This window comes from Trichechus manatus, unplaced genomic scaffold, assembly GCF_000243295.1.
Source record: "Trichechus manatus latirostris isolate Lorelei unplaced genomic scaffold, TriManLat1.0 scaffold00007, whole genome shotgun sequence".
Lineage (NCBI taxonomy): Eukaryota > Metazoa > Chordata > Mammalia > Sirenia > Trichechidae > Trichechus > Trichechus manatus.
This window is the reverse complement of record NW_004443943.1, coordinates 33,635,133-33,660,630: the sequence shown is the minus strand read 5'-3', so window position 1 is coordinate 33,660,630 and position 25,498 is coordinate 33,635,133. Positions and strand designations below refer to the sequence as shown.

Sequence of the window (25,498 nt, the reverse complement as noted above, 5' to 3'; positions counted from 1 at the left end):
GCCCGCCGCCGCCTGCCCCGCCGCGGCCCAACTTGCATGGAGCTGGCATCCTGAGCGCCTGCCCCACGCCGGCCCGCGGAGAGCCCGCTCCGCCACCTCGGGGCCGGGACCCCTCTCGGCTCCTCTCAGCTCCGCGATGGGAAAAGTTGGCGCCGGCGGCGGCTCCCCAGCCAGGCTGAGCGCGCTCCTCGCCGGCGCGGGGCTCTTGGTCCTGTGCGCCCCGGGCGCCTGCAGCGGCGGCTCTTGCTGTCCCCAGCCGCACGCTGGCTCCTCTCCGCACTGGGCCCCGACCCTAAGGAGCTCTAGTTACCAGGGGCCGCGAGGCAGGGCGCCTGCCATGCCCGTACCCTTCCTTGGGGGCCCCCTGTTCACAGTGGCCCCCGGGGACAGAGCGCTTGCCCTGGAGCGAGCCCGGGGCACCGGCTTGTCCGTGGAGGGTGCTACGCGCTCGGGCCGGAGGAGACGGAGTGGAGCGGACCCGGAGAAGGCTGAACGCCGAGAAGGCGCGAATAGGAGTCCTCGAGGAGTGCTAAGGGACGGCGGGCAGCAGGAGCCTGGGACTCAGGAGCGGGATCTGGACAAAGCCACCCGCTTCCGGATGGAGGAGCTGAGACTGACCAGCACCACGTTTGCGCTGACAGGCGACTCAGCACACAACCAAGCCATGGTCCACTGGTCTGGCCACAACAGCAGCGTGAGTAAAATGGGACTGCGGGCCAAGGGGTGAAGGGTGGAAAGGGTTAAAACCAGCTGTATGAGCAGTTGGAGAAGGAAGGAGAATGGGGCTTCTGGACCGAGGGGATGCTGCAAACTAAAGTCTTGGCAGCCCACATTCGCCAGGAGTTATTATTGGCTGTCAAGATACCTACCTCCACCCCAGACCCCAACTAACACCATCCTAATTATCTCCAGACCCTGAAGAAAGCTTCATACTGAGCACTCAAATCCCTATTTCCTGTTTGTTTGATCACATTGGTGGGTGGAGCTGAAGACTAAGCAGATGGGGGTTAAGTATTCTGGACATGGAGATAAAGGGGTTAAATTTCCAGACAGGCTAACATTCCCTCAAGTGACTTTCCCTTTACTTGCTAGTCTTACTGGGGAGCTCAAGTCTGATCAAGAAGATGTTTTTGTAGGCTTTTCATTTTATATTTTATGCAGAACTCCTACCTCCTACTTCCCAACAGGGAAGGAGAACTGCAATGGACAGTAGGTGCCCTTAGTGGATTCCCTGTTTCTGGGGACCAAGTGGCTGCAAGTTTCAGGGCAGGAACTCTCAAGCATCTTCTAACAGCACCAGCGAGTGTGTTTTGAGAGCTAGGGCTTTCCAGTCTGTGAATAAGCGGTTGTTCTCTAGCATGATCAGTCCCAGGAAGATCATATATAACCCAGTGACAACAAACCCCTGTTTTTCCCTGTTGCCTGACCTCCTGTAGTGAATGGTGTGCACTTATAAAGACTTGGCCCTCCCTTTATGGAGGGAGGAAAGTGATCCCTGGACTACAAGAGGCTGATGGTACAAGTGAGGGTAGAAGTCTGTGCACTTTGGCCATGTCAGGGAAGGTCTTAGATTTGTGGAAAAGCCTGCATGTCCGGAATCTGAGGGAGCCATTCCACTTTAAACTGAGCCTAGAAACTTCTGTGAGCTGAAGCAGTGAAGAACCAGCGCTGATGGTAACAGCTGAAGACAATGTACAAGTGTAGAAAGTTCTCCAGGCTGCCAGAGGCAGACAAGAAGAACATTAAAACCAAGGATGGGTAAAATGAAGACAATAAGAATAATAATAAAAGTTGGGGCTTCCATCAGAAAATTGAGAAATTGAGGTTGTTTTCTTTGTAATATGCATAATCTTTGCAGCCCTACCTTTCCGTGTTTTCAGTTGTGATGTAATTGCCAGAACCTTTGCAGAGAAGTGCCACTTTAATGTATTGTGCTCATGGTCAGATTTTTTTTTTAATGAAAGTTGTGAACATTTTAAAATAATAGTCTGTCGTTATGGATTTCTTGGGAACATAGACATAAATTAAGGAAAGTCATGGTGATAGTATTGTGTATTGGTGTCTCTGTCGTGAGAGTGTTGGCCGGGTTTTCCCTGCAGCTCAGCATTCATGAGAGAGCCTGGGGTTTTATATGGTTTTCAGAAGTGGTTTAATCAAATAATTGAAGCAGAAATTCTTTCCATTCAAGTTCTAGAGACATTTGCCCTCATCCCCTACCTTAACTATCATATCTTTCATATCATAACCACTAACATTAAGCCTCCAGTTTGAACCTGTATCTTCTTAAACTGATTGAATAACTTTCTCACTGCTTTAAGTGATTAACTCAAAGCTTCTGGCTTTAAGGGGAGATTTTAAACACATAAAACATGTTAGATCTTGTTGTATCAAGAAGCAAAGGACTTTGGACTCACAATATTTCTGGCTTTTAATGTAATTCGAGCTGTAAAATATTACTCACCCCTTAGACCTCTACTTTAGTTCATCGCTTGAAAGATCTTGGAAAGAGTGAGAAAAGGAGAGTACATCTTTGGCAGATTTGAAGCTCCGTTTGAGAAATGGCGCCAAGCGCTGCCAGGCCAATTTTTCTTTTTTCTCTTCTTTTTTTTTTTTTTCCTTAAATGGTCCTTACAAGCCCAATGGGGCTTACCGGGATCAGGACTTGGATGGGTGAAGGGCAGGGAAATCTGAGTTAGTATAGAGAATAAACAAGGAGGTGAATGTTGAAGGTATAAGCGCTCAAATCATATCAATGAGATTTCTACTCTGAAGTCTCACATTCTATAACGACACCCCGCCCCTGCTCCCACTCACACACAAATTGTTTTTTCAGTATATACATCAGATTATGGAGAAAGAGAAATCCTCTTTGTCCTGGTCCTCCAAAACAAAGCTGAGCCTACTTATGTGGCCCAGCTGCACAAGAGACACAAAATTTAAAATATTTTTAAAGGGAGAGGAGGCAGAAAGAAACTGTTTTGGCAACTCTGTGACATGAAAAATACAGTAGAGACCTGAGTACTAGGTCTGCTTTATTTGTGATGTGACCTTGGCAAGTTGATCACCCTGTGAATTTCTTACCTCTAAAGTGGGGGCCATGAGTGTTAGATTAATTACAGTGAATTTCATGCCACAGTAGACATAAAAAGGTAAAGTTTGACTGCAAAGTTCTGTACACCTGTTTGGAACTCTCATTCCACAGCACTCCGCTTTCCCTCAGAGCTGGAAATCCAGTCACCTCCACCTGAGGACAGGATCGGGGGCTCTCACCTTGTCACATACAGACGTCCTCCCTCATAAAGCTGCCTCCAGCCCCTTCAGTGCCACAGGCAGCTCCCAGCCTCAACCTGCCCCACCTTCAGCTGAGAGCCTTTGCTAAGAAGGGCCTCTGGTTACAATAATACCTGCATTAAAGGTGCAAATGTATGGTAATTATAGGCTGTCTGTCAAGCTTCTGAGGGATTCTGGATGGTTCTCTCACCTCTTTTCCTTCACTCTCCTGCCCCCTCCACTGTTGGACTTACACGGTTGTGTAAAGACATGACTGCCTGCCTCATCCGTGGGTGTGATGTGATTCCTCTATACTGCAGCCTGCTTGATGGAAACCGTTGCTAGAGTTGGTGGAACACCTGGGGGGGTCTTTTGGCATGAAAAGTGCTGGGTATGAATCATTTGTCATGAGATTGGTGTCGTAAGCAAGAACATATTGTTCCTACCCTACTCATCTGAGACATGCTGTGCCCTGATCTAAATTTATATAGTAATCTTGGTGGGTTAAAATACATATTTGTCTATATGTGTGTGTGTATGTTTATTCCTTATTTCCAAAGAATTTCTAAGTGCTATGCTCTTTAATCCTTTTAAAATACTTGTTAGGTAGGTGGCAACTGTTAATAGTTCTTTTTTGTATTTTTATCCTGGAGTTAATTTGAGTAATTCAGTTCACTACCTTGTCCCTTTCTCACCGGCAATAGCATTTTAAAAATTGTTAACAGAAGCTTTCACTTATATTTTCCCACTATTTTACTTTTAATGCTGCATTTATTAAAGGGCATGATGGTCTGATGGATTTTCATGTACCTCTTTGCCTTTAGGTATTCTGGAACTTGACGCTTGTCATCCAACCTTAGTGAATAAACTGAGTCTTAGTCTGGGCAGGCTTTTCCAGTAAATGCCTTATGTTCACCATCTCGCTTAATTTTGTTGTGACTAGTATTATTATCCCCATTACACAGAGGAGGAAACTGAGGCCCCAAAAGGCTAAATGACTTGCCAAGAGGATGCAGAAAGTCAGTGGCAAAGGAGGGGATGGAACCCAGAGTGACCCGACCCTGAAAGCCCACAGAATGGCTTGTGTTACAGACTTCCAGGTAGAACAGAAAAACTCAGGCCTTTTGGAGTCTGTATTTCAAAAACTCCTATCTTGGGTGGATTTCGGAAGATGGTCGGAGGAGTGGTTACTCTTAGCTGGAAGCTCCATCTCCCTGTAGAGAAGAAAGGACTTTAACATGTGCCTGTCACATTGCACTCCTTACCTTAAGTAGTGATTTAGTTGTTCTCTCACCCACCCACCTCTTCATCTTTCAGGAGACATGGAATCGGCACCTGGTGATTCATTGAGCACGAGGTAACCTGCAATCATTCAGCTTTCAGATCTGTTATTCTTCGGTAATAGATTAGTTTTATGAGTTAACGGCAAAATATGATTGTATAGAAAGATTGGATATGAACACGATTTGGTGATACGTTTTGATATAGTTTTTTTTTTTTTTTTTTGTAAGTAAAATGATAAAAGATTTTAGCTTTCTCTAGCAAGCCCGCATAATTACTTTTCTGATCAGTGCTTCATGCTATTCACAAATGCAAACATGCTATGCCAGGAGGAAGGAAGTGGGTTTTGGAAGCAGACGGATTTGAATTTGAATCCTAGCTCCCCTGCTGACCAGCACTGGGGGAGAGGGGAGGGCTTGAGCAAGATACTTATATTCTTGGAGCCCCAGTTTCCTCATCTAAAATATGGGATAGTACTCCTCTTGTAGGTTCTTTCCTGAAGATTTGTCATCGTGTATGCCAAGTGCCTGGTGCATAGTAAGTGCTTAGTAAATGAGAATTCCTGTTTTTGTTTGAAGGAAGAGTTCCCTACTGGGAGTCAAGAATCCTCGGTTCTAGTCCTGGAGGTGCACAAAAATTAGATGCGTAGTCATAGCATGTTGAAGTTCTGTAGCCTCAATTTCATCCTCCGTAAAATGACACTGATAGACTTGGGCACTACTGGAATCCTTTACAGGTTGAAATTAATTTAATAGTTTGCTCAGCCTGGAGATATTGTGCACCTACTATGTTTAAATGCACTGATAGTGTTGGGGATGTCGAGATGGCACAATAGCCAATACCCTTGACCTGTAAGCCAGCAAGCCTCATATTTCACATGACTATTCCTCTTCCCATGGCTCATATGCATACTTATTTATAGGAAAACCAGAAATTTTAAATCCAAGTGGGCTTTCATTTCAATCCAGGTATACGGATTTGCAGTAAAACATGGTTCGTTAGGTGTCTTGTGTCTCCATGTTAATAATCTACTGTCTTTGGACAAAAAAAAAAAAATAAGGCCTAATCTAAGATTGGAACATAAACATACCTTAGATATTTAATGAGATTTTCTAGAATAAATTGATATTATGGATTGAATTGTGCCCTCCCCCCCCCAAATATGTGTTGTAAATCTTAACCTATGTGTCTGTGGTGAGGAAACCTGATTGCGCAGTGGTTAAGCCCTCGGCAGTTTGAACCTACCAGCTACTCTGAGGGAGAAAGATGTGGCAGTCTGCTTCGGTAAAGACTTACAGCCTTGGAAAGCCTATGAGGCAGTTCTCCTCTCTCCTATAGGGTCACTATGAGTCCACTCGATAGCAATGGATTTGGTTTAGTTTTGTTTTTATGCCTGTGGTTATAATCCTATTTGAGAATGGATTGTCTTTGTTATGTTAATGAGGCAGGATTCGTATAGGGTGTATCTTGAGTCAGTCTCTTTGGATATAAGAGATTAACCAAGCAAGCTAGGAAGCAGAGATGAGGTAAGACAGATGCCAAGAAACATGGATATCTCCAAGAAACCAAGAAGCAGAAGCTGACGAGACAAGGCACTTCCTCCAGAGCTGACAGAGAGAAAGCCTTCCCCTAGAGCCGGTGCTCTAAATTTGGACTTCTAGCCTCCTAAATTGTGAGAAAATAAATTCCTGTTTATTAAATCCATCCACTTGTGCTATTTCTGTTATAGCAGCCCTAGATACCTAAGACAGAATTTGATACAGGGAGTACGGTGCTGCTCTAACAGATACCTAAAATGTGGAAGCAGTTTTGGGATTGGGTAATGGGTAGAGACTGGAAGAGTTTTAAGGTGCCTAATAGTAAAAGCCTAGATTGCCTTGAAGAGACCGTTGGTAGAATTATGGACGTCAAAGGGAATTCTGGTGAGGGCTCAGAAGGAAGCGAGGAGAGCTATAGAGAAAGTCTCTCTCATCTTGGAGAAATACATATGGCACCAGCAACAGAATGTTGCTAGAAAGTGGACGTTAAATGTGCTTCCATCCACTTGTGGTATTTCTGTTACAGCAGTACTGGATAAAAGATGATCAGTATAACTCAACTCTGGGAACTATAGCTGAATCTTTTTAAAAAGGGACCCCAGAAACTCCAGAGGCTTGGGTACAAAATTAGAATAATCTAATTTATTTATGAGAATAATTATTGCTCACATTTAAGAAGTGGTTATCATGTGTCAGCCCTATGTTAAGAACTTTACATAACGTGTCGTATTTACTTCTGATTCTACAGATATTTGTTGAGCTTCTAATATAGGTCAGGCACTGGTATAGGGATATATGTGGGGTGGTGTACAAAGATGCAAAGAGATAATCCCTGCCCTCAAAGAGTGTTCAGCCTTGTATCCAAAGAATCCACCTAAGAGGCAGCAGAGGACAAGTATTCTCAGTAGAGCACAAGTTGATATAGGAGCACAGAGGTGGGTTGGGCATCTTCTGGCTTTATTGCAGAGCTAGTGCTTCAACTGAATCTTGAAATGTAGTGTGGATTTTAAGAAAGAGATGGAAATATTATAAGAATATTTTCAGCGTGAATGGATGGCATGAATAACGGTTGAGAGTAGAGAAGTTAAAATTCCTATAATATCTAGGAAATCAGCCCACTTTAAATGAAAAATACATGTAACTAACTTTTCAGTCTTGGAAATCATTCCAAAAATATGATTTAAACAAAAAAATATATACATCAATCTTGTAATGAGTTTGGGTAATATTCCAAGCCCAATAAGAAAACAAAAACTTGTATGGTCACTTAAAGACATGACTGCCCTTATTTGCAGATTAAATCTCAGCTGAAATCATTATCGTTTCATTTTTACCTTAACATTTCCCATGCTCACGGTTTTAACAAAAGAACTTTTTTTTTTGTTTGTTTAAGATCTTGGTAAAAAATATCACCGGCTGGGCTGCCTGGAAGATAAATTAATTTGACTCCTGCCAGCTTATGTTAAGTCACTACACATATGTAAAATATTTGTCCTGCTTTGTGTGTCTCAATTACTGTCCTGCATCTCTGGCTAGCAAGTGTGGGGAATACACCTGTGTCTACTGGAGGGGATACTGGCCAAACAGTCCCTGCTGTCGCCAAAGGCGAGGGCAGAGAAGAGGTGGGGTCAGTGTGAGGCGGAGCCAGGCTACGTGGAAGTGTGTAAGGGTCGCTCCTGAGGAGCGTGGGCTCTGCTCAGATCGAATGGATGTGATAGTCAAACGGTTGGCAAGAAACAAAAGTGGATTCTTACTGTGCAAGGTTTAGAACGAAAGAACAGAGCCTATTCTAAAATGTAGGTGGGAAAAAAATGACGTGAATATTCTGTAGGTAACCCTACATGAAATTTCACATGTGCATAAAAGATATGGTGTCTATTCCTATAGCACTCCTGAATGTTGGTATACCCGCTTAGATCTGTTACAGCCCTTTTTCCTTTTCAAACTTCTTCAGTTTTCAAAGATGGGAAAACTACTTCTATCACTTCAGCTTTATTTTCGCCATAGTCCTATGAGATAGGAAAGGCAAATATCATTATATTTCTTGGATGGGGAAACCAAGACATGGATATTAAGCGTATTGGTTAGTGGAAGAAGAGGGTCAACATATTTTGTCGTATTATATGACCGATTCTTGGTTTTGCCCACTGTTGCCTTGCCACAGGCCAAAGATAGAGCACAGCTGCATCAAAGCTTTACGATTTGCCTGATGTCTGTGTACTTGTGGCCATTCTGTTTGCCATTGCAGGAAAAAGTGCGTATATTGGGTGTGTAGCTCCTGAGTTCTAGGCTCAGCTATTCAAGTTATTAGTCCTAGGCTTCAGAGCAAGTTGCCTCATGGAAAGCCATGCTCATGGAATTGTTTAAACCCATTAAAAATGAACCTAAAGAGAGATGATGGGACTTTTCTGGAAGTGAGTTCCCAACAATAACCTATCTGCCTATGTATTTTGCTTCTAATGCACTTTGGTGATGAGATTACTTATGACTGGGGTTATTGCAGCAGAGGGTTGGGGAAGAAAAGGCACTAGAGCCATGTTTCCTCCTATTTGTCTTACGCAGATTAAATCTAGTTTAAAAAGTACTAAAGGTGGTCTCAGTCAAGGGAACCTTGAGTGTCAACATTTGGGAACAGCAATAGTCAACCTGGAGGACTCATGAGGAGTGCCTGTTGATGCTAATGGATTTTTATATGCTAAAGGACTGTAATTGAGTCACCTTTTCTAACTTTTGCGGGTGGGGTTTTGCTGAACACTAGGGAAAACTCTCTGTAGCCAGATAAGGCACAGTGATTATCAAAGAAGCCCCTCTTAACAATAACAGTATAACTAACCACAAATTTAGTGAGCAGCTTCATAGAGATTTTAGAATTTCACTACATTGTTTTACCTAATCCTCACAATACACTTACAAACTTGGTATCATTAGCCTCATTCTAAAGCCATGAAAATGAGGCTTTAAGGGGTTAAAGAACTTGCCCAAGATCACCCAGCTAGAAGGTGGAGGAGCTGGGATTTGGTTATTACCCTTCTGGATCCAAAGCTCTTTTTGTTAGATCATGCCGCCCCATTGTGTGGGTGTTTTTGAGTTCCTTTAGAGGGGACTTCACAAGTTGATGCAGAGGCTGGTAGGGGAGCTTTTGACATGAGTGACACATCTCAGGGCTCTGGCTTCGCGGTCACCCTGCTATCAGGTCACTGACTTGCTGCACTTGATAATAAGCTGCTCCATGGTGCAGCTTAATCAAAGCCCTAACCTCCGTCACACCCATGAGTGGGTCCCCTGGGGTTATTAATGTGTGGCGTCTTGTTATCCCGGGAAGTTGTGTGAGATGTGCTGTTTGGTTTCTTCCTGCTGGCTAATGACCCTAGAATGACAGTGTGAACAACTTGTCCACTTTGTAAAGAAAGCACTAATAAGAACCATGTTATCAGAAACCAGTTAATCATGTCATGCCCTGGAGCCAAGGGATTGAAGCCTTGAAGCAGAGTAGCAGGGGCTGTTGGGACTCAAAATCATGGGCCGTCAGTCATTCTGCTCTGGGGCCTTTTCAGGGGTTAAAAGTAAAAGATCTTCCCCATTATGTCAGCACTTCCCACTACACTCTCTTGATTAGAATCATTAAAGAGAAAAGGGCTATTTTGGGTATGTTTTTTACCCTGGCTTAGAAACCCACCTGCAGTCTCATTTGCCCTGCCTTCTGAACTGATGGAGTGATTCTTAACTGGGTAACCATGGGTTATCTCATAGGTGCCTAGGGCAGTGTTTCTCAAAGTAGAATCCTTAGGGTACCTGTTTTGATTCATCTAATGGAGGGGCAGAGACCAAGAACCTTTATGTTTTACAAGCTCCCTAGGAGATTCTTAATCACTTGCCGCTGAGTTGGTGCTAACTCATGGTGACTCCATGAGTGTCAGAGTAGAACTGTGCTCCATAGGGTTTGCAGTGGCTGATTTTTTTGGAAGTAGATGCCAGACCTTTCTTCTGAAGTGCCTCTGGGTAGAGTTGAACCTCCAACCTTTTGGTTAGCAGCCTAGCACAATAACCATGTGTACTACCAGGGACTCCAGAAAAAATCATATCCCTAAGGTTTACGTATGAGTTTTGGGATCTATGGGCCCTTTTGATTGTCTGCACAATTTTGTGTCAGTATGCTTTATTTTTCCACCATGGATAGCTGAAGCCCACAGCTTTTGTCAGTTTCTCAATGGAAACTGTAACCCCAATGGTGAACATTCTTTGGAAGACTCTGTATGAGAAGAGAGTGATGATTAATTACATGGGTCAACATCTAGCCCTCCAGGCAGAGGCGAGTATACCATTCTGTCAGATGGGGACATTTCTATCATTGGACGTATTCTAGGGAATGATCCTTTCTGGCTGTCCACATGACCACGAGCAAGACGCATCTTAATTGGCTGACTTTTAAATATAGCACAGTGTTTTAGTGGTTGATTTGAATCCTTGCTTTGACATCTACTGTATGAACTTGAGCACTTAATTTTGTAACTCTATGCCTTAATTTCCTCATCTGTAAAATGGGGATAATGATTTTTATAGGGTTGCTTGAGGATTAAAGGAGATAATTAATATCAAAGTACTTAAAGTAGCATCTGGCGTATAGTAAGCAATCAATTAGGGTTAGCTGTTATTGTTATTGCCATCTGTATTTTGTTGTTATGAATACTAGCAATGCTTAAGTATGGTCTGTTAAAACAGATGTTTGTAATATGTTACTCATGATATTGCTTCTGTTTCTGCATTTTTGTTCTTTCACTCCATTTTCAATTTTCTTGTATATGAAGGTGAGGCTCTGGCTTACTCTTTTTGGTATCCCTCTCAACATCTCTAGCTAATTGCACATCATAGTCGCTTATTAAATATTTGCTGTTTTCTTTGTAATTTTCTTGGGGGAAACTGGATTTTCACATGGCATAAACAACTGGTGACCTTGTACCTGTATGCTGTAAAAGACATAAAAGACTTGGGTAGCTTACCACAAAATACTAGACGAAAAACAAAACAAAACAGATTGCAAACTAGTACAAACATAAGCCCCTGAGGGCACAAATTTTTCTCTTGGTTGTTCCCTGATATATCCCAAGGCCCTAGAAATGTACCTGGGTCATAACAGAAGCTCTCTCTCTCTCTCTCTCTCTCTCTCTCTCTCTCTCTCTCTATATATATATATATATATATACTTGAATTATTGTTTACTATGAAATTCTACTTTTATAAAAAATACATAATTATGAAAAACCTAGGGAAGGTATTACTCAAAATGTTTGCCTGTGGTTATGACTGAGTGTTGGGTATTGTAGGTGATTTTTTGTTGTTTCTTTTTTCTCCTTTCCTTTTTTTTTTGTTGATCCACATTTTTCATTGTTTCTCAGTGAACATACGTTACTTGAGTTGTTTTTAAAACTTATTTGAAAAAATGAAAATAAAAAGAGAGAAAGAGTATACGAATAACTTGTTTTATAAGGATCAGCACAAAGCCTGGTTCCTATGAGGTGGAGGTTGAAGATGTCCCAAATGTCCAACTTTTCCAAGCTGCTGTACCACTCTATCATCTCTAAGATCAGCTATTCCCTCTCCCTCCTGTCTTTGGGTTCCCTAATTCACTGCTATGTCTCACAGAATTCACAGACTGTATAAAGAAAATGGTTCACGTGGTTGTGGAGGCTGGCAAGTCCCAAATTTGTTGGTCAGACCTAGGCTTCTCCCTACCCATGTGGCTGCAGGGACTGACAAACCCAAACCGGCAGTTCAGACCATAGGCTGCTGGCTCGCAAGGCTGCAGAAGGTAGTGAATCAGGTCACATGATAGGACGCTAGCCCAAGGGCTGTGGAGGCCTGCAAATCCCAGAATTGGCAGGTCGGACAGCAGGCCTCCAGGGAGGTCAGTTGATCATGAACTGGAAACAGGATCCAAATGCAGAGAGAGAGAGCCTCGCCAGGACACACACATATATCTTAGATTCAGGCTACATCCCAAGAAAGGGTGTAACTTTAGTAAGGGGAGGACTCGAATCACACCCTTCTGCAAGGCTTTGACCCAAAACATACCCTACACCAATCCTGCTTCATCAACATGTAGAGAGGTCAAGATCCACAACACATAAAATGGAGGACAACCGTACAATATTGGGAATTATGGCCTAGCCAAGCTGACACATAATCCCAAACATCACAGGTTCCATATATCTTATTTGCATAGTCCGACTCAGTCATTGTGTGTGAGTTACAAAGACTGTGGCTAGAAAGGCCATATTAAATAATTCATTACGCCACAGAGAACTTGTGACCTTGGCTTCATTAAAACTGACTTCCAGGCAACTAAACTAGACAAAGAGCCCTGGTGGCACAGTGGTTAAAGGGCTCAGCTGTGAACCAAGAGGTCAGTGATTTGAACCCACCAGCCGCTCTGCAGGAGAAGGATGTGGCAGTCTGCTTCCGTAAAGATTTACAGCCTTGGATACCCTATGAGGCAGTTCTACTCTGTCCTGTAGGGTCACTGTGAGTCAGAATTGACTCCATGGCAGTGAGTAAACTAGACAAAGAGCCCACATTCAAGCTGTCTGCTTTTTTTCCAATCACTATTGTTGGGAGAGAGAGTTGGTGCCCTGGATTTTTGCAAAGCAACGAGAAGATCACTCTGTGTCTCCCCTCTGGGTGTACAGCAGCAGGTGCTACCAGGCCTTTTGTTTAGCATCCATTTGTTGATTCCAGAGAGAGAGAGAACTGGAAGTAATTTCACCATTCTGACTGCACCTTCCAAAAATTCTAGTGACTCCAGTCCACAATAAAGGAGCATATATTTCAGTTTAAATCTCAGTCTCTTTCTCAATATTGACCCCATTCCTACACCATGCTTTTACATATGAATGCATACAAAATAAATATGTGCACCCTTGTACATCTACATGCATTCACATCACAGTAACATAAGACCTGATGTACAACATTGAAGTCTCCACTATTAAATGTGAGCCCTTAGGCTCGTAAGGCTAGGGTAAGTGTGTTTATTGAGTGTGAGAATTGAGAGGAAGATCATCTCCAGAACAAGCAGCAAGAGAGAGAGGCAGAAAGAGACAGAGACACAACAGAAGCGGAGAGATGGAGAGAGACTGAGTGCATGAAAGCGTGATAGAGGCAGACACAGAGAACGAGAAAGAGACAGCAAAGGCTGATTGAGAAAGAAGAGGAAAATGGGAAACCATAGAAGGAGAAAGGCAGATTGAGAGAGAGAGTTGTGACAGAGGCATGGAGATACAGGGAGAGAATCACAGAAAGAACCTGAGAGATGAAAATAAGAGAGGAAAGGGTCATAGAGAGGGGAGAACGTGCAGCATATCAGCTCATAAAAAGCCCAAAGTAGACCTGGTCCTAGGCTGACCCTTCCTACTGTAGCTGCTGTGCTTCTCTGGCCTTTTGCTTTGGGGATTTTGCCCCTGGGCATGTGGCTAGCAGAGGCAGCCATTCCTGCTTGTGTGATGGCTTGAGAGCCATATTTGGTTAGCTGGGTGTTGGATACAAGGGGTGCATGGGGCATTCATGCATTTTTCAGAGTCCCTTAAGACTGGTTTCCATTGGGAAGTGGGACTGATGGTCTCGATAGTGGAAAAGCAACTTTCAACCTTTCCTTTCATGCTCGTCTGCACTCTTTTGAATGTTTACCATGAGTATGTGTTTCTTTAAAATAAAAATACTAAAATATGTTTTAAGTGCCTGTTGTGTCAGCACTGTGCTAAGTGCTTGGAATACAAAAATGAGTAAGACCTGATCTTTACCCTTGAGGGTGCATATTCTGGTGGAAATAGACAGACACATAAACAGATAAACTGCAATTTAGTGTGATAAGTGCATAATAGACATAAGAGAGTTTTGTGCAAAGTGCTATGGGAGCAAAGATGAGTGGGGGACAACTAATTTTGCCTGAGAGTGGGAGGCAAAGCTTTAAAGCAAAATGACATTTAAGCTAGGCCTTCATACACGATTAGGACTTTTCTAGACAAAATAGGGTTGGGTAGGAGGGAAGGCTATTCATTCCCATTTGTAACTTGCTATAGCTCAGATCTTGGGTTCATCTTAGGTTGTTGGCACAGTCAAGAAGCTGTGACCAGGGTGATGTCTCCATCTTCATCATCTCAGTGCCCAGCATATTTGGAACTAAGGCTAACACTGTTTTAAAATAGCAGATTAGATTCCACATCTTAGAATATTCTATTAAGTACTAGGCCTCAGATGGCTCTGAGTTTTCCAAAGAGAGAAATTGTTCCCTAAATCTTCACACACACACACACACACACACACACACACACAGAGTTTTAAAAGTATTGCTATCTCCTCTTTTCACAGAATTTGATGTCCCAAGGTCCAGATCTGACTTTAGGGTATGGTGACTTAGGAATTTTTGTCTAGTATTTTGTGCTGCTGTAGTAGAGGAAACAACTCAGGTGTTTTATCAATCGGAGACAAATGACTTGGAAGTGAGCTTCCAAGCTGATGCTAAATATGTCCTGAGACTCATGTAAATAACTCTTCCCAAGGAGCTCCCTTCCAGTCACCTGAGAAGCCCTGGTTTAATTTTCTATATGAGCCTCTCCATGGCATTCATTTAACTTCCAGTAAGATCTTGGGGAAAGGAGAAAAATGTATTTGTTTTAAAAGCTCACCAACTTTAGAGGTATCTTAGAACCTCTAAGTGTGAGTCTTGACAATATCTGTCAAGGAACAACATACGCAATTTCCATTTTAGGGAAAGACATTAATTTATCTTTCTATTGCAGATGGGATTTGAGGTAGTTTATTTAGGGCGGGGATCAGCAAATTATGGCCTACAGACCAAAGCTGGCCACCCCCTGTTTTTGTATGGCCCATAAGTTAAAAAATGTTTTTTACATTTTTAAGTGGCTAGAAAAAAAATCAAAAGAAGGATAATATCTTGTGACACATAAAAATTATATGATATGAAGGTTTATGGGCACACAGGCATACTTGTTTGTGTATTGTCCATGATTGCTTTTGTCCTACAATGACAAGAGTTAAATAGTTGCAACAGAGACCTTGTAGCCAAATATTTACTGTTGACCCTTTAGAGAAAACATTTGCGAACCTCTGATTAGGGAATGGAGCCCTGGTGGCATAGTGATTAAGAGCTCGGCTGCTAACCAAAAGGTTGGCAGTTCAAATCCACCAGCCACCTCTTGGAAACCCTATAGGGCAGCTCCACTCTGTCCTATAGGTCACTGTGAGTCAGAATCGACTTGAGGACAATGGATTTGGTAATTAGGGAACTGGAGAGAATGTAAGCAGTGAGGTACAGTGAAGATTCTGCAGTCATCATCTGCATGCCAAGTTGAAAATATCTCTGTGGTTCTTTGACCTTGGCTTTCTTGCTTCAAAGGCGTACATGCTCCTAGCCATTACAGATTCCCAGTTATGAAATACCTGTCCATCCATGTGCCTGTGCCTTTTCTCATGCTGCTTCCTCTGCCTATACCAAGTTAGTCCATCGTATTTCCCCCAATGAAATCCTTTTCATTTTGTAAGACATTACTTGGATATCACATCCTTTCTGAGGACTTCTCCAATTTCCAAGAAGAAATACCTGAATTTTATGAGAGGAGATCTTATGCACCAAGTCACTCTCTCTGTGTTTCCTTCTGAGAAGCCCGAGGCATCATCTGGTTTGTGTTCCAGTTAATGGTGAACTCCTAAAATGCATGACTCCCTTCCTTTAATTTCTACGTGCCCATCATTTGGCACATAAACTAAAAAACCAAACCTGTTGCCATTGAGTTGATTCCGACTCATGGAAACCCCATGTCACAGAGCAGAACTGCTCCATTGAGTTTTCTTGACTGTCATCTTTATAGAAGCAGTTCACCAGGACTTTCTTCTGTGGCACTGCTGGGTGAGTTCGAACTACTGACCTTTAGATTAGCAGCTGAGCACAAACTGTTTCCACCACCTAGAGATCTACGTTTGGCACATACCTGTGTTGCCGTTGAGTCGATTCTGACTCCTAGTGACACAGTAGGACAGACTGGAACTGTCCCATAGGGTTTCCAAGGCTGTAAATCTTTACAGAAGTGGACTGCCACATCTTTCGCCCGTGGAGTGGCTGGTGGGTTGGAACTGCCGACTTTTCAGTTAGTGGCCAAGTGCTTAACCACTGCACTGCCAGAGCTCCTTTGTTTGGCACACAAGAGGTGCTTAATCACATTTTAAAATATCAGAACACTAAAATGGTATTGGATCATTTTACTAACCTCTCTTGGTCAGGAAATAAATGGTCAACATTGGCACACCAAGAAAGTGAGCTGCTTGGATATATTTCACTGTCCTGATTCATGAAGGGTAAACTCTCTTGGTTGCTGCATCCCAGTTCTGAAAAAATTAAACCTAGGTGGAAAGAGAGAAGCATAGATTCAGACCACATAAGCTGTGTTGGAGGTCATAGGAGTGGCTAGTGGGGATGTGTCTTGAGGAAGCCTGATATTCCAGCTGCCAGAACGAACTGATGGCTGGTAGGGGCTAGCATAGCCTCAGGCCTGAGAGAAAAAACTTTTATGTCCCGCACTCAAGGAGCTGAATTGAGATCCATCCCCCATGATGCAGAAGTCTCAGCAGAACCAGAATATTTGGGAAATGGTGAGGACATATTACATTGTGAGAGAGAAAATTGCATTTGTGGTAATGGACTGAACAGAGAGCATCGTAACAATGAGAAAAGAATTGTAGGTTAAACCTACGTATTCTTTCTAGCATATTTAACTGAAAAGTCACTTAAGAATTGCTAGGTTTTCCAAGTGAGTTTGGGCATGATAGGATTTCAGTTAAAGGCGAGAAAGGACTACCATTTAATCGGGACTAGGGAAATAATTAATGTAATAATACCAAACAAAAACCAAACCCATTGCTGTTGAGTCTATTCCAACTCATAGCGACCCTGTAGGACAGAGTAGAACTGCCCCATAGTGTTTCCAGGGAGCAGCTGGTGGACTTGAACTGCCAGCCTTTTGCTTAGCAGGGGTGCCTCTCACCCACTTAGCCACCAGAGCTCCTAGTGGCGCAGTGGTTAAGAGCTAGGCTGCTAACCAAAAGATCGGCAGTTCGAATCCACCAGCTGTTCCTTGGAAACCCTATGGGGCAGTTCTACTCTGTCCTATAGGGTCACTATGAGTTGGAATCGACTCGACAGCAATGGGTTGACCAACGTAATAATAGTAACAATTACTGGTGACTTATTATGTGCCAGGCACTATTCTAGGTGATATGTATATCTGCAACAAAAGGAAGTGTAGGTACTGTTACGATTCCCATCTTAGAGATGAGTCCTGAAGGATGAGAGGTTAAGTAACTCACTCAAGGTCATATGGATGGCAGGTGGTAGAATCAGGATTTAAATCCAGGCAGTGGGGGTCTAAAGAGCTCGACTTTGAACCACTGCGTTCTACCATTCTACTGCATTTAGGACGCATTATGACATTTTGTCTTCAAGTAGGCTCAAGTAGTTCATTTAGTCAGCCATTTTTCATTGAGTGCCAAACACATGTCAAACATATGCCAGGAGCTAAGGGGTTTATTCATGCTCAAACCAGCAATAGTCCTGAACCTCCATGAGCTTAGACCATGGTGGTCCATCCATTGCATCTGTGCAGGGATTCAAGAGGTCCTGATGGAAGGTTCCTTTTGAGAGATACAGTTTCAGAACCCCCAAAGCTTACTCATTCCTTAGAAGTTAAATAATTTAAAAAATTTGGGGGGACTTTTTTTTTTAATGAAGTGAGCATTGTTAGGCGACAGGTAGAGTGCTGGTTGGTATGGTTAAAATGTAAAATGCATTCATAGAAATCTATATATAAAGAAACATAAATACTTAGGGTTCTTATAATGGATATTGACAAATTAGTTTGTGGATGTGAGTTTGAGTGATAGACATTTATGAATGACAGACACACAAGTCTCTGCTTCTACCTCTGCATTTATATCATCTGCTATACCTGTACGTATAGCCAGATAATCTCATTCAGTGTCTCTGCTTTGTCTTCAAATTTTGTTGCAAATTCTATTATGTAAGTATATAATAAAACTGTGGGGCTGCTTTTTATATGAAACCAAAATGCTTGCCTCAGTTGTATGATTAAACATTTTATGTTCAGATGAAAAACTGATAAAGCTATTTAAAATTCGGTAGTGACTATAGCACCAAATTAAATTCAGAACTAAAAAGCAGTTATTTAGCACAGAGCTTGGGATCCTTCCTTCTTTCGGTAGTTCCTTCTCTCACTTGGAAAATGCTCCTCTGTGTTTAAGAAGGAGTCCTTGGTTTCTTTTTCTAACCCACAGACTTTCTTGAGCTGGATTGAGTTGGGTGGCAGCCTGCTATACAGGCAGTTCCCGAGTTATGAATGTCCGATTTACAGACAACTGGTACTTGCCCTTTAATGTTACGTAACTTTCCCCTCACTTTGAAATGATTGGACCAAACCCTACTCACAACAGTTTGTCCTTCACAATCACCTTCACTTGCTGCACGTGCAGCTTTTAAATCATGGAAAAGGCTTTGAGCCTTTTCTTGCACTGAAAAAAAAAACAACAACAACCCCGTTGCCGTTGAGTTGATTCCGACTCATAGCAACCCTATAGGATGAAGTAGAACTGCCCCATAGAGTTTCCAGGGAGCACCTGGTGAAGTCGAACTGCCTACCTTTTGGTTACCAGCCATAGCACTTTAACCACTACACCAAAAGTAATGCTAAATAAGAAACGTATGCACCTGTTCCAACTTACCTACAAATTTGACTTAGAAACGGATCTCCTTCGTAAGCCAGGGTCTGCCTGTCATTTTCCCTAGCAGCTGAGTTGTTTTAATTCAGTCAGAAAGAATTTGAATTGTCTGACCTTGATTTATTATTAAAACTACCCTGTAGCCAGCTTGTTTGTATTTTTAATGGGCTTTTTTATTTTTAGGCCTGCTTAAATTATATTTATGCTAACTTGTTTATAAAATCTATAGCTGTAGAGTCATAGGTTTATAGTTAAGACCTAGTCTCTTCATTAAAATATTTGGTGCATGCTGTTCATTTTCCTGCACAGTGATTTCGTATAGGATGTATTTGACCACCATCGAGACGGAAAACCAGAATAAGAAATAGCTTTTGGATCTTGTAGACAAGAGTGTTTCTGTCTTCTGCCTGTCTGGGATCGCTGATGAAATGTTTCCTTCCCAGAAGTTGCTGGTCTCTGGCCTTACTCCAGTCTCCTCATTTTCTTCTTTGGGTGATTCAATTCAGTGACTTTCACTCCTTCAGCTATTCCTGGTAGTTCAACTAACTTGTACCATCAGGAAATGGCGAGTATGTTCGCCGTAGATTACGCTACCAACCAGTCTGCTTTATTCATCACATGCCTGTTTCAACACTGCCTCCCACCCACATCGGTGTTTATCACATTGTTTACTGATAGATAGGAGCAGTAAAATGTGAAGCCTTTCACACCTCCCCCTTCATCCACTGGAAGATAGAGATTATCGCCACCTTGCAGAAGAGGGAGAGAGATTCAATAGCACTGTGCATCCTGATGGCTTAATTCCTTAAACGAGGCACTGCAGAAAGCCTTGGCATATTGACATAACCGTTTCTTTTTTCCCTTTCAAGAGGCGATGTGGGTATTTGTCACATATATATCCTTCTAATCTTATATAAAATGTAGGCAAGTAACTGAATGCAAAATGCCTCTTCTGTCCCAGCTGTGAGGCTGTCATTTCTCACAAATTGTGACTGCTTCCATACAGGTTAGAAGAAAACTCTGCTGGAGGGGGAGGGGGAGAGGGATGTCAAGGAATTCAGCAGGTGGAGCTGTTCCCGATGAAATGGTGCTGAACCTGGCTCTGCATCCTGCATCGGGGCTTAGCTGCTCACCACTGAGTGAGGACTAGGGTGAAGCCAAGAGCTCCTGTTTGTTTGGCCAAGGCCAGCTAGGTGCAGGTTCATGCTCTACCTTCACACCCAGGCAGTGTTCCATATGGGTATGTCTTTTGATGTGATGAAATGGGGTGATTGATCGTGGGCCTAGTTCTGTGACAGCCCATTCTGATATCAGGAACATCATCTGTGGTCAGCAAACAGTTATTAGGAGAGACGAGAGGGTAGTGGTTAAAAATATGGACTGTGGTGCCCTGCACTTTTGAGTTCTATGTGTGTACTCTTTATTAATAGCATTATGAAACCTACCATGAGCTTAGTTTTCTGGTAGGGCTGAGAATACAGAAATAGTCTGTCTCTCTAGGAGTTCACAATCTAAGGGGGAACAGTATTAATAGTTAAAAATGCAATTTGGTAAGTACCATACACAGGTTTTCACAGAGGAGGACAGTCTAGCCAGACAGGGGTGGTGTGAAGTGTGTGGTATCAGTGTAGACATCCAGGACTTCCAAGAAGAGGTAACATGATGTCTCCATTGAAATATAAAGAATAAATAAGATCTTTCAAGTGAAGTCACAGGGAAACGCTGTTCCAGGTAGATGGATCAGCATGTGTGGCACCTGAGGCAAGAGAGGAAGCAGCCCATGAAAGGAAGGGAGAGCACAGGGTAAGGGGTGAAGAGGGAGATGCGGCCGGAGAGGCAAACTGGTGCCATATCATGAAGGATCTTGTAAACCAGGCTGAAGAGTTTGGACATCATTCTGAAGGTATTAGAGAGTGACTTTATCCCATGGCACTTTGGAAAAAAGATATAAGGCAGCAATGAATTGGATGGGCAAAATATTGGAGGAAGAGACACTTATCAGAAAGCTCCTTGTAGAATTCATTCATCCATTGATCTCATATGCGAGGCATTGTGTGAGCAGCCGAGTGCCTGACAGTGGATACTGACAGTGCCTTTTGGTTTTCACACATACTCTTGCAAGATAACACTACAGAGGGCAGGGCCAAAGCAGAAAGCCTGTAACAAAATATGTATAAGCAACTGTGGTGTCTTTTGTCTGTGATATACTTCATCCTTTGCTTTTGTAAGCATAACACACATTGCCTCAGTAATGCCAGGAGCTAGCCTATGCTAGGAGTCAGGATGCCTGGGTAGTGTCCCAGTTGCATCACACATTTCCTGTGTCCTTAAGGAGAGTCATTTTAATTCCCTTGGCCTATTTCTTCCATTCCAGAATGAAAATGACTGACTAGAAAATAGCTAAGGTCTCTTCCATTCTATAAACCTGTGCAGGCAGTCCCCAGTTACGAACGAGACCTGTTCCTAAGGGTGTCTTTAAGTTGAATTTGTAGGTAAGTTGGAACAGGTACCTACGGTTCTTCACTTAGCATCACTTTAGTGCAAGAAAAGGTTCGAAGCCTTTTCAGTGATTTAAAAGCTGCACATGCAGCAAGTGAAGGTGATAGTGATGGAGAAATTGTTGTGAGTAGGGGTTGGTTCAGTCGTTTCAAAGTGAGGGCAAATTTACATAACATTAAAGGGCGAGTAAGTTGGACATTCGTAACCTGGGGACTGCCTGTAAATGTGATCCTGCCTTTGATCCAGGTGAAGAGAAGGATTTGAAATGGTATTTAAGAGGAGGTGGGAGAAGAGCCACAGGTGAAACTGGATGGTAGTGTGAAGTACTAATATTGCAAGTACTCAGCAGGTTAGAGAATATAGATTTGCAGCATGCTAAGTAGTTTTAATATTGGCCAGTACACAGGTCACGTGTGCAAGTAGGCTGTGGGTGGATCTGCCTGGACATACAGTTGGTGTTTAATAAATATTCAAATTGAATTTTAAGCAACGTTAAAGAACATATCACATCTGTCTTCCTCTACTCATGATGCCTAACGTGGTGCCCTTCTCACACTAGTGCTGGAGAAATGTCAGCTGATGAAGATGATTTACAGTGTCATCTTCTAAGCGGAGTTGAACATTTATGCAAGAATAGCACTTCTGGTTTCAGCGGCTCTTGCATTGCCAGCTCTCTATGCCACAAAACCCAAGCTCCCACCACAACCCTGTATTCATAAAATCAGTCCCCAGTAGGACCTCTCATAGGATCTCTATCTCCCAGGCTCACATTTTAATATCTTTATCATCCCAAACCTCTGCCAAAGGCTGTGCATGGAAACCACAAGAAAATATGGAATGACTCCTGGGAGGCTGCAAATGTGAGAGGGCACAGGATCCATATTCCCAGAACTGAAGAGGAAAACTTTGGAAGACTAGAAGCAATTGAATTGATTGGGGCGAAGGGGGTAATATTAGGTGCCACAATCTCTTTTCCTCCTGTACCGTCCCTTCTCGCTCCTTAGAATGGGGTGCTGTGTTTTATGTTGTCAGGAACTGTTTTCCTGACAGTGTTGCAGGTCAGGGGACAGGGAGTGGGGCTACTGAAAGGCAGATGAACACTGGTGTTTCTCTGATTGTGCTGTGTTCAGGGAAGTTGAGGGATTGCATGGAAGACAGAAAATGACCTTGCTGCCTCCGCAGAGTTCCCTCAGTGCAGAAGCACCGCTGAGACCATGCTGGGCAAGCTCTTGTGTTCAGCATGAAGCCAGGCATCTGGGGAGTCATGATCAAAGGTGAAAACTCCCCCTTCACTGCAGCCAGCCTTTAAAGTAGACCCAATTAGGCCCTCGACTAGGAACCCAAGGGATTCCTCTGACCCATGCCCAGCACCATTCCACCCACTACCTAGGACTTCTGCATGCGACATAGACAAGAAACAGTAATAATAACTTGCTTGATAAAGGGCCAGCAGCAGTTTTGAGTCAATGATCTGAGCGCGGCCTCAAGGCAAGTCTGCATTACATAACTACCACCTTGAAAAATAGTCCAGTAATCCCTGTTGGGCACACTGCATACCTTCTCAGCTTGTTCCAGTTTGGAGAATACTAGCGGTGTTAACAATTGGCCCTGGGAGGAATCATTGTGTTTATGTTTTTACCTGGAGGAGATAGTAACAATTTTAATTAGTTTCTACGTTAAATCATGTGTGTGTGCCACCCCCTCAACACCCCCTGCCCCATGACAGCCATCTCTAGAAAAGTGGCCAGGATAAAACTTTGTGTAAGGGGACACTTAGTACAGAGCCTCATGAACTCAGCTGGAGTATACATGGAATTTTGCAGATGCTTTCGTTCTTAGCTTTTCCACGAGTCTGATTTTGGTAATTGAGTGTCATTAACTGTTGGATCCCTTACAAAGCAGAAAGATCTTTGAGGTCTTTCTCCCTAATGCCCTCATTTTACAGATGAGAAACCTGAGAACTGTAGAGACTAAACTAAGTATGCTTTGAAGGATTTCAGAGTGCAGATGGCCTTGATTTTTATAAAGGGTTAAAAACACTGGCAGCATAATATGGTGGTAAAAACTGGATTAGAATCCTTGGTTCTTGCCAGTTGGATCACATTGGCAAATTGAAACTAATATTGCAGGCACCTCAGGAGTAAGGCCTGGTAACCTGCTTCTGAAAGGTCACAGCCTCAAAAACCCTATGGAGTTCTACTCTGACACACGTGGGGTCTCCATGAGTTGGGATAGACTCAACGGCAACTTACAACAACAGGTTTAACCTGAGTGTTACATGAAATCATGTATGTGAAATATTTTGCACAATGCTAGGCTCAAATCAAATAGTATGTATGCTAGATGTTGAGATAGTGAAAGACCTTTTTGGGAAGAAGCAGCTACAGATATCTTGAAAACAATTTGTTACAAGGGTATGTGTATGTTTCTTATCACAAGGGTTTTTAAAAGGGCTGGCCTTCATCACGTTTGTATATGTGTTCCTATATGCTAATCCAGACATCAGGATTTTCTATTAAAGGCAGGATGGAGAATGCATTTCTCTTTAAAAGCAACATTATAGGTGTTCACTGAGAACATTCTGAGCTTTATTTTTTAGCTCAGTCTGTGACAACATGGTCCAGTAAGAACAAATGTTTGTTCATTTATTTGAAAACACAAGTCAAACCACAAAAAAGCAAACCACAAAAATGGTAGTGTGAAATTATTGCTGACAGTAAAACTACATATGTCATCAAATTAGAAGTTTGAATTTTAGCAGCTTTTAGCAAAGCACACTTTAAAGGCTTGTTCGAAGCACTGTATTGCTGGAATTGATATGTTTGAAATAATTGTGATGTTTGCGGTAAACCTAAGTACACAGATTTTGTTAGGAAATTTCGGGCTCTCAAGCTTGAAGTATTCAATTGTATGTTCAGATAAATATAGATGTACACTTAATTTTTTAATGTTAGGCAAATGAAGAATATGAATGGAAGTGCAGTCAGGATTATCTGAGGTTGTTTTATTGCTGGATTTTAGTTTGAGTGTTGCTTCAGTGTTATTTTGTTCATATGGAAGAGTGGAATGTAATGGTTAAGAGAATCTCTGTTGATGTTGTTAGCTGCCATTCAGTTAGCCCCTGACTCATGGCAATGCCATGCACAACGGGATCTGACTGTTTTCATTGGCTGAGTTTTGGAAGTAGATTACTGGGGTTTTCTTCCTGGTCTGCTTTAGGCAGGCAGCTCTGATGGAATCTGTTCAGCATCACAGCAGCATGCAAGCCTCCGCTGATAGGTGATGGCTGGACTTGCATTGGCTGGGAATTGAACCTGGGTCTCTAGTATAGAAGGAGAGAATTCTACCACCTGAGTTTAAATCTTGACTCTACTTCTTACCAACCATGTGACCTTGAATAAATTACTTAAATGCACTAGACCTTAATTTTGTTAAATGTAAAATGGGACTGGCAATGACTCCTCCATGAGGGTATTGTGAGAGACAAATGAGAGAATGAATGTATGTGAAGCATTTAGTGTTTGGCCTGGTGGGTAGCGTTTCTGAATACCTGTCAACTATTATTATTAATTGTCATCTTGGTTAACTAGTTGCTGTCAAGTCAATACTGACTCATGATGTCACTTGGTGGTGCAAATGGTTAAAACACTGGGCTACTAACTGAAAAGATGGAAATTTGAGTCTACCCAGAGGTACCTCAGAAGAAAGACCTGGTGATCTGTTTCTGAAAAATCAGCCATTGAAAACTCTGTGGAGCACAGTTCTACTCTTACACACATGAGGATACCATGAGTTGGAATCTACTGAATGGCAGCTGGTTTATGTCTTGGTTATTACTAGTAACCATATGTCTTGGTGACTCTGTGGTTCTCAGGAAGGCTTATGGGATCACTAGAAATAGTTCCAGAAAGAATCTGTGAATACCAGTGTCATGGGTTGAATTGTGTCCCCCAAAAATATCTGTTAACTTGGCTGGGTCGTGATTCCCAGTATTGTATAATTGTGTACCATTTTGTAATCTGATGTAATTTCCTTATGTGTTGTAAATTCAATCACTATGATCTAATAAGATGGATTAATGGTAGTTATACTGATGAGGTATACAAGATTGG

General features: G+C 42.6%; 1 protein-coding gene across 1 annotated transcript in view; it reads left to right on the top strand.

The window, feature by feature from the left end:
- Positions 1 to 132: 132 nt before the first annotated feature.
- The window catches only part of SORCS1 (sortilin related VPS10 domain containing receptor 1), a 555,760-nt gene continuing 530,394 nt past the window's right edge, over positions 133 to 25,498 (top strand). The window contains exon 1 of the mRNA XM_023738816.1: positions 133 to 694. Coding sequence (XP_023594584.1) covers positions 137 to 694 — 558 coding nt within the window. The 5' untranslated portion in view covers positions 133 to 136. The remainder of the gene's footprint in view (positions 695 to 25,498) is intronic.